The following is a 10219-nucleotide window of genomic DNA, read 5'->3' on the forward strand; positions in this document are numbered from 1 at the left end:
GTTAGCAAACCTATATATCATGATACATGTCATATATCATAGAAATGTCTTTGAGAATTATGATGTGATATTTTTATAATAACATCCATCCCTAACGTGATCACGTGTGACATCGCAGACTGCAGCAGGTTAATGATGAATAGTGGAATCTTGTTTGATAAATGTAGTTTAACAAATGACTTGGTGATAAATGATCAGCTGTTATTGGCATGATGTTTGGACACTACTGTAGCTGCAACACATACTCCAAGCATGTTCACTGGATCAATAACACCATTAAACAGCCATTATTAACATGAACCTTTTTTTCCCTTAGCCATCTTTTTGAATTAAAGAGATATCGGTGACAATGGTGCAGAAAATAAAGCACCGAAAAAGCAGACTCATTCTACACATTTCTGCTCTCTTGACATTTATAATAAAGTAGGCTCTGGTGCACACACTGCTTCGTCTTTGTAAAGGTTCATTCATCAATGCGATCTGTAGTGAACTGTATGCAAAATTGATCTTTCAAAGTTGCTCAGTCGGTGAATGCGTATTTTTCCTGCAGTTATTAGCCATAAATAATTGATTCGAGTCTTTAATCATCCTTTCCAAGCATGTACTTGCTGGCAATAAAACACACATCATTAGAATGTTTTAACACAGGGCAAGGCCCTGGCCCATTATTCCAGGTGAAATGAAGAATAATTTGAGAAGTAATTGATCTTCATTGCTTTTTTCTTTTTTAAAAAATATTTAACTCACATTCAGCAGCTTTTAATCAGCATGTGTTGATTTAAAATTTTCTTTAAAAGAGCCTCTTGGGTAATCTCTGTTCAAGTGGTAAGATTAAGATAAAAAAAAAAAAAATTAATCAGCTAAGCATGAAGTTCTAACATTGTTCACAAATCGCATTTAAGTCGAATTTTTGAACCTGCGCTTTATACAGCAACCTTTTTTTTAAAAGAGTAATTAATTTGAAATTTGCAAGTCAAAGCAGTCTTAAGGTCATGTATTGATTGCCTCTAGTTTTTTTAGGTGAGCTACATTTGTCCACGTAATGCAATGCTTTAAACTAGGTTTAATGCTGACACATGCTGTGAGGCAATTCTAAAACCTTATTTTCTAACTATTGATCCTGGAGGGGTGGGGGAGGGGGGTTTAGCGCACAAGATGTAAAAAGCTTGGAAAGACAGATCTGCTGTCACGTCTTACAGTAGAAATCGGGCAATCAATGTCACAGCACTCCACCATGCTCCGTATGAACCTAATTCCACTCACTGCCACTAAATGGAGAGAATGCGGGGGTTCATCAATCATCAATTCAAGGAGCACTTGCTGGTTAATAGTCTGCTCTTTACTCACTGAATGGGTGCTAGCATTATCAGGCCAGGCTTCGCGATATCCCCAGCATTGCATAGCAATACAGAAGGAGAGGTTCGGTGATGAGGAGGAGGAGGAGGTATAGAACAATGCTACTCCAACTTTGATCGCTGGGTTCTTTTTCTCATTCCTAGCGCCCCCTGTTCTATTTCCCAGACGACTCCTGTCAGCTAATACTCTCCCAAACTGAACCTTGCAGCAAGGATCGATTATCTCTTTTTCTCTTTGAATCCATTTGTTCTATCTTTTTGGTGGAAGGTCTCAATGCTTGAGTAAGAATTGCAGTTGGAACTGAAGATTAATATCTTCTCAAATTTCTCCTGGCATTGCAATGCTATATTGAATGCTTAGTTGTTTAATGTTGTTTGCCAAGGTGCTACTGAAGTTTAGCCAGCTCAGTCATTCATATCTTTTTTTTTTGTTGTTGTCATCATAGGTTTCAAGTGTTCATGGTTCCATCCCGGGGAAGTCAGAGCTACTTAAGTCAGGGAGCCCCAAATCGACATTAAAGCACATATGGACAGAAAGCACCAAGGACTTGTCCATCAGTCGTCTGCTGTCACAGACTCTGAATGGGAAGGAGAACGCCACGGCCCTGGATCTTCGCTATGACACGCCGGAGCCCTATTCAGAATGGGACTTATGGGACTGGCTGAGGAATGCCACCGATCTCCAGGACTCGAGGCCCAGGGCCAAACGGCGGCCCATGGTCAAGACAGGAAAATTCAAGAAGATGTTCGGCTGGGGAGACTTCCACTCTAACATCAAGACAGTCAAGCTCAACCTTCTCATCACTGGCAAGATTGTCGACCACGGCAATGGTACCTTCAGTGTTTATTTCCGCCACAACTCAACAGGCCAGGGCAATGTATCCGTCAGCCTAGTGCCGCCGACCAAGATAGTGGAGTTTGATGTGACAGCGCAGCAATCAGTCATTGACGCCAAGGACTCCAAGTCCTTCAACTGCCGCATCGAGTATGAGAAAGTTGAGAAGGGCTCCAAGCACACGCTGTGCAACTACGACCCATCCAAGACGTGCTTCCAGGAGCAGACGCAGAGCCATGTCTCCTGGCTCTGCTCAAAGCCCTTCAAAGTCATCTGCATCTACATCTCCTTCTACAGCACCGACTACAAGCTGGTGCAGAAAGTCTGCCCGGACTATAATTACCACAGCGACACTCCCTACTTCCCCTCGGGCTGATGGATGCCACTGATGCGAAGGACACAGGCAAAGATGGGACTCTCTCTCCCCAACCACAACAAATATGTGTTTCTTGTACCTTCCAAACATGTGACCCAGAACTAATTCAATATTTCAGATGGATTCCATTTTTTTTTTTTTGCACACATACTTTAAAAATGTAATTCTGATGGTTTAAAGTGTCAGTCTGGTTCTTAATTTAGAATAGCTTATTTGTAATTGTTATTGTTTTTGTTGGTTTTATTAATGAAATGTTGAATAGATTACTATGTCTGATTGCAATTTTAGGGGTAGAAATTTCTGCCAGTTGATATTTGCCAGGTGTATCTTATTTATTTATTTATTTATTTATTTATTTATGTATTTATTTATTTAAACTATCAAAGGAAAATAATATTTTCATCCCACATGTCGTTTTTATTTCTATATCTTTCAGTACAAATGTTAATTTCTTGAATATCTTGAATGTAACAAGAGTATTTTATTTAATTTGTTTTTCTTAAATCATTTAACAATGTGTGGACGTTAAGACAGTATATTTTACCAACAGTTCACCAGAACAGATGTGCAGAAGAGAAATTTGAAGTGAATTCTTCATACAGAAACAAAGAGAAATTTCCCTCATCCATCAGTCTGCGTAAGGTACACGAGAATCCCTGAGCTCTGGTGAATGCGGTCTTGAGATCTACTGTAAGAATGACCCCAAGATCTGTTGGTATGTTTATGGACAAAATAATGGCTTTTGTTGGAGATGCCTTGACTCGGGGCATGTTTTCTATGTTAAAATAAAAGAAGCAGAAATGTGAGAGCCTGATTAACAACAGTTGTTCCTCAGCCTTTGTCCTATTACTGTAATAATCCTGGATGATACAGCCCACACTGTCTCCTGTAGTGTCAATATGATCCAGCCGTGGTTGGACAGCTCGCTCATTGCCATTATAATACACAGTAATGTATTGAATTCTATATCTTAGAGCTTAATTTGTATGAATGGTTTGTATTGTACATAGTCAATCCCGATGGAGCCGCTTCTGTATATGCTCTCATCTAATATCTGGAGATCCTCCTCCCTTCATCCTTTCCCTCATTTCTCTCTATGCCACGTCCCATATCTGTTCCTGGTTTCTTGGGCAAAGAAAATGATGTTGCTGATGTAGATGTAAATTTCATGCTCTTGTACAGCGGCTGTAAAAGCTGTCTAAAATATATATAAGTACTTACCATCTGTATGATCATGGTTACTTTCAGGGCAAACTGGGGGCGGAGATGTGTATATACGAATAAAATACTGAAAGTTTTATCAGTTGATTTTTTTTGGAGTCCTTTTAAGTTTCATAGGATCTTAATGGCAAAGTAAAATAAAGAGATGGTTTAGAAATGTATCTGTGTAAGAGTCAATTCACAGAATGTTGTATTGAATGTGTTTAATTAGCTGTGCAGAAGAGAACACTACCTTTTTCTCAGCAACTGAACAGGATTGCAAAAGTTAGAGACTGAGAGCAGGGGTCTAATAGTGTCTGCTCAGAGAGCTCAGATGTCCTCAGACTTGGCGCTTAATATCAACAGTCCCCTTTAAAGTGATTAGAGCATCCGGTGGGAGGCATGAACAGTGCCTAGCTGGCTCACGACTTATCAGTAATTAAAAAGGATGCCAGGTTTTGCCGTTCAGAGGGGGCCTTGCAGGATTTCTCATTTCAGTTGCTCACTTTTTAATTAGCCATAGGAATGTAGAGTTACGTATAATTACGCAAGTTGATAATATACACTATGTACAGAGAGTAAACATTACTTCCACTTCTCATGCCATATATATCACGTTAATTATACAATAGTTAACTCAAGGCCATAAGGCTCATTGATTGCTATCAGTATTCACCTATTGTCCTATCCTGCCTGGTACAGTATATGCAAATCAGTTTAGCAGGCTTAGGCTGTTAAGCTTTTTCATGAACCATGATCGCTTAGGAATAATCTCATCAGTACCATCAAACCTCATTATACACAGCCATGAATATAAATCATTTCTGAGAGTTTCACAGAAAAAGAATAAAAATAATAATAAAAAAAGAAATGATGATGCATTTAATACATTTGCTTGGTCCATCAACAGCCCCCCTCCCGTGAATGCGTCGGAGAAAACCGCATTTCTCCCCTCTGCTGGGTCAGAACATTTCGCTCTCTGAAACATACCCTGCAGCAGAATCATAATTAAGTGACAGACTGAGCAAGTCGAATATTTATTCAATTTACTTCGCTGCCTGACACTTCCCTTGCCCAAGCCTGTTTCTTCTTTATTTATGAAGCTGGCTAGCATATGCATTTAATTCAAATATTACTCAATAAATATTACCTGCTAAACACTACTATAATGAATGTCCTTAATAATACTAGATCAAATTTAGCAGTAGCTTTGCCCTTGTTAGCTCAGCATGTCTATCTTGGGATGGACAGAGAAAGAGAGAGAGAGAGAGCTCAAAAATGTGCGGCTTACTCAGCAATGGGTTTTGGTGCATGGACCCAGAGTTGAAGCATCCCTGCCAATCCCATCCCAACTCAACGCCCCTACTTTTACCACAGAATTTCTGTTTTAATCAAAAGCAGAATGGAAAAAGGACCCTGCGTGCCTCTGGGATGTTTTTCCATTAACCATTCTGACACATGACTGACTGTGGGGGATTATTGGTTTTTGAAGAACTATTAACAGCTGTACATTTGCATTTTAATACAGTTCTCCTCCACTACTAATGCAATTTTGCTTCTCGGCTTTGTTACCGCCTTGTTCCTCGAGCAATCCGGAGCAATGGTGAAAAAAGGCCCTCCGGCTTTAATCATTTTAATTGCCATGAAAAATTAGTTTTCATTAATCACCCCTGGATCTTCTCAATGGCACCGGTATGCCATTATGGTTTCCCTCAAAATGGCTGCTCATCCTTTTCCTGAAAGCTTTCCACAGTTGCCTATCTGAATTTTAAGTGGCTAAGGAGGTGTGTTTCAGGACATAATGAGCAAGTCTGATTCATTTTGTAATGCACTGTACACATTTGAAGTTTCTCTTCCTTTCAGATCTGATAAGTGACCTTTTTCAGCTTGGGAAATCTCTACGTTTATGCATTTGATCTCCTGTGACAAAGTTTGTACCTTAATCACTTCTCTTACCTTCCACCTATTCAAAGCAGGCATTCAAATCGCATTCAGAGTCATTAATATGAACTGTGAGCAGCTTATTCAGATGTAACATTTCCCTTGATTTTTGCACAGGAGGGTGAGGGAGCTGCTCAGGCGTGCTCGATGAAGGAACAGTAACCTTTACTAAAGCACATCCATTACAGTTTTCTCCCTGCACTCTAGATAAAGCTCTTTCTCCTCCAGTGAGCAAGTGAGCACGCAACATTAGACATCTTGCATCAGAATCTCATTTTAGGCATAATGCATCATTTTTTCTCCAGCCTTTCCAGTCTATTTGGTCATATACTCAGTTGTTGGAGGCATCTGATAGCCAAAATCTAATTCTGATTTTATTTCATGACTTAACAGCCCTCCAAAAGATTTGGCACCTTTAACTGAGAAGTCAATAAATGCTAGTAGGAATGTTATGTTGTGTCTTACTATGACTGGAATATAGCCTTTCAGTAGCAACTGAATATGAATTAGTCATGGTTCATGAATGAACAGATAATGTGTTCTAAACAGATACAAATACAAACACAAATAGGAGGTGCACTATTCATTTTTTTTGTTTGTTTTTGCCAGTGTGTCTGGGTAAGATTACCGGTATGCATATCATGATTGGCATCCCATGGGATACTACAAAAAATTCACCTGAGTGGGAAGTTTTTACTTTCTTGCTTGAGCAAGCAGGTGGTCAAATATGACGCTCAGGGGACAAACAGAAACCTCATTCATTAATATGCATTTACAGCGTTCATTCCTTTGTCCTTGTAAATGCGTGTACAAAACAGTATTATGCAAATACCAAACCAGCACACATATTGTAGGACAAGAACAACTGAAACACAATGCACTAAACACACAGGAAAGCGTGCATATGCAACTACATAGTGAGGGCTAGGTAAACCGACAGGAACTATGCTGGCTCTAAAGAATTAACTTTATAAAAGTAAATGTTATGTAGACTATACGGGAGTATTTTGTCAACATAGATACATCATCATCATCTTCAGTAACCGTTTTATCCTGGAACGCTGGATAACGGAGCTGGTCACATGCTGGATGGGATGCCAGACTATTACAAGGGACATGCACGCACACATTCATGCTTAAGGGTGATTTATAGTTGCCATTCCACCTACCAACATGTTTTTAGGAGGTGAGAGGAAACTGGAGAACCTGGAGGAAACCTACTCAGACAGGGGGCGAACATGCAAAACTACTCACATACAGAAACCTGAGTTCAGGATGAAATTGAGGACCCTGGAACTGTAGATAAACTATCCATAGATTATAAATTTGTAAAACCTCAGGAGTGCTTAAAAAAAGATAAAATATAGATGGGTATAAACTGTATGTTAACATTTCATCTCTTTCAAAGTTTTGGACACCTTCCAACAGATATTCAAAGAAAAAGTAATATGGTCAATGTTAGACCATGCTAATACAACAAAATATTTTTTATAGCTTATTTGCTAATCTTTACAACATATGCCTATATATTATACATAATATATATATCAGCCATAACATTAAAACCACCTACCTAATATTGTGTAGGTCCCCCTTGTGCCACCAAAACAGCTCTGACCTGTTGAGGCATGGACTTCACAAGACCTCTGAAGGTGTGCTGTCGTATCTGGCACCAAGAAGTTAGCAGCAGATCCTTTAAGTCCTGCAAGTTACGAGGTGGGGCCTCCATGGATCGGATTTGTTTGTCCAGCGCATCCCACAGATGCTCGATCGGATTGAGACAGGGGGAATTTGGAGGCCAAGCAAACACCTTTAACTCTTTGTCATGTTCCTCAAACCATTCCTGAACAATATTTGCAGTGTGGCAGGGCACATTATCCTGCTGAAAGAGGCCACTGCCATTAGGGAATACCTTATATTTAGGTAAGTGGTACGTGTCAAAGTAACGTCCACATGAATGCCAGTATGAATTCTTCCCATAGTGCATCCTGGTGCCATCTCTTCCCCAGGTAAGCAGTGCACACGCACCCAGCCGTCCATATGATATAAAAGAAAACATAATTCATCAGACCAGGCCACCTTCCTCCATTGTGCCATGGTCCAGTTCTGATGCTCACGTGCCCATTGTAGGTGCTTTCAGTGGTAGATAGGGATCCGCATAGGAACTCTGACCGGTCTGTGGCTATGCAGTCCTATAAGCAGCAAGCTGCGATGCACTATGTGTTCTGATACCTTTCTATCATAGCCAGCATTAAACTCTTTCAGCAATTTTTGCTATAGTAGCTCTTCTGTTGAATCAGACCAGACAGACTAGCCTTCACTCCCCACTCGCATCAAGTAGCCTTGGGCACCCATGACCCAGTCCCCGGGTTGACAAGTTGTCCTTCCTTGGATCACTTTTGGTGGGTAGTAACCACTGCTTACCAGGAACACCCCACAAGACCTGCCATTTTTGAAATGCTCTGACCCAGTCATCTAGCCATCACAATTTGGCCCTTGTGAGAGTCACTCAGATCCTTACACTTGGCCATTTTTCCTGCTTCCAACACGTCAACTTGGAGAACTGACTGTTCACTTGCTGCCTAATAGGTGGCCAAAAGGTGCCACTGTAATGAGATAATCAATGTTATTCACTTCACCTGTCAGTGGTTTTAATGTTATGGTTTATCAGTGTATGCTGGCCTGGTTACACATTATGAATTCAGTCCCATAGGCTATTGTTGTAACTTAAAACAATTAAACTTCTACACAAATCAGGATCACTCTCTCTCTCCTCTGCATCCTCCAAAAATCCATTTAAAATAAATTGCTTGAGGAGAGAGAGAGAGAAAGAAAATACATGTGGGTAAAGGTTACACTCATATTTAATAACTTAAGGCTCCCCGGGGAGACCTTGAGGGCTTCTAAACTCTATACTTTTCATAGAGGTGTTGTTATCCTTTTAAAATTATGACCTCTTCAAAATTATTAATTATTAGAGGTTACATGTGAATTTGCCCATACTGGGAGTTCATACATGATAGAATATACTTCCTTTTAATTAGTATACTAGTTTAGGCTATGCAATTGTTGAGTAATGAATTAACCCCACACCTTGATGATGTCCATCATAAGTTTCAGCTTTTAATTGATTTATACGAATATTGGTCCTGATATAAATGTTTTATTACATTATTATATTACATTACTATATATATATATATATATATATATATATATATATATATATATATATATATATATATATATATATATAGTATTTTAAATGACTGGAATCACTAAAATGAGTAATCCTATCCATTATTAAGGTAAATCATAATGTAATAAAACATATACATATATATATATATATATATATATATATATATATATATATATATATATATATATATATATATATATATATAATTAAGGCTATATCAGGTAGAAGAACTGTGGCAGATTCTCCAAGATGCTCGGTAAAACTTACCAGCTAATTTCCTTTTAAAAGTGCTCCATGCATGCCTGAAACTACTAATGCAATTTTAAAGCTAAAGGGGTGAAACATCAAATATTGATACTGTTTATTTTAGTGCTGTTTACTTCTCTTAATATTTTGTACAAACATTTAATTTCATTATTTTTGAAGGCATCTCTGCTTTACTGCATTTCTTTACATGTGCCTAAGACTTTTGCACAGTAATGTATATGCTTATTTGTGGCTCTTACTGTAAAGTTGGATAACACTGTGCTGTTGTTGTTTATGTTGTTGTTGTTGTTGTTATTTAACACTGTGCTGTTGTTGTTTATGTTGTTGTTGTTGTTATTGTTGTAAACACTGTGCTGTTGTTGTTGTTATTGTTGTAAAACATTGTGTTGTTGTTTTGTATAACACTGCTGTTGTTGATGTTGTTGTATAACACTGTGTTGTTGTACAAAACTATCCTGTTGTTTTGTATCACACTGCAGTTGTTAACATTGTTGTTGTCACTGTGTTGTTGTTTTGTATTACACTGCTGTTGTTAACATTGTTGTTGTTGTACAACACTATGTTGATGTTTTGTATAACACTGTTGTTGTATAACACTGTGTCATTGTTATTGTTGTTGTACAGCACTGTGCTGTTACTGTTGTTGTTGTATATTACTTTGTTCATATATTTTTGACACTGTGCTTTTTGCTCTGTAATACATTATACCTTGATGTGCCATATAATCCACTCAGTGTTAATACCGTATTAATTATTGTCATCTTCCAGTGTCCGATAGCCGATATTACCTCTTTTACACTTTCTGTAATGAATATAAATCTTTGAGTTATATACTACTGTAATTATGTTGTTTAAGAAATATAAATGATATACAATTTACTTGATTCTGAAGTTTTATTAGCTTTGCTTGACTGGTTAGAGGTAAAGATCACTTTGTAGCAAACATGTTACATTGGTACCTAGCTACTGTATAAGGAAGTAAACAGTATTTCTGAATTGTGCTACGGACCTACTCCGATCCCAAATTTTAATGTATTTTTCAA

At 38.3% G+C, this 10219-nt stretch overlaps 1 protein-coding gene across 1 annotated transcript in view; it reads left to right on the forward strand.

Moving 5' to 3' along the window:
• Positions 1 to 5062, forward strand: part of nxph1 (neurexophilin 1) — a 38723-nt gene extending 33661 nt beyond the window's left edge. The window contains exon 2 of the mRNA XM_026942338.3: positions 1802 to 5062. Coding sequence (XP_026798139.1) covers positions 1802 to 2566 — 765 coding nt within the window. The 3' untranslated portion in view covers positions 2567 to 5062. The remainder of the gene's footprint in view (positions 1 to 1801) is intronic.
• The last annotated feature ends 5157 nt before the right edge of the window (positions 5063 to 10219 follow it).

This window comes from Pangasianodon hypophthalmus, chromosome 29 (assembly GCF_027358585.1).
Source record: "Pangasianodon hypophthalmus isolate fPanHyp1 chromosome 29, fPanHyp1.pri, whole genome shotgun sequence".
NCBI lineage: Eukaryota > Metazoa > Chordata > Actinopteri > Siluriformes > Pangasiidae > Pangasianodon > Pangasianodon hypophthalmus.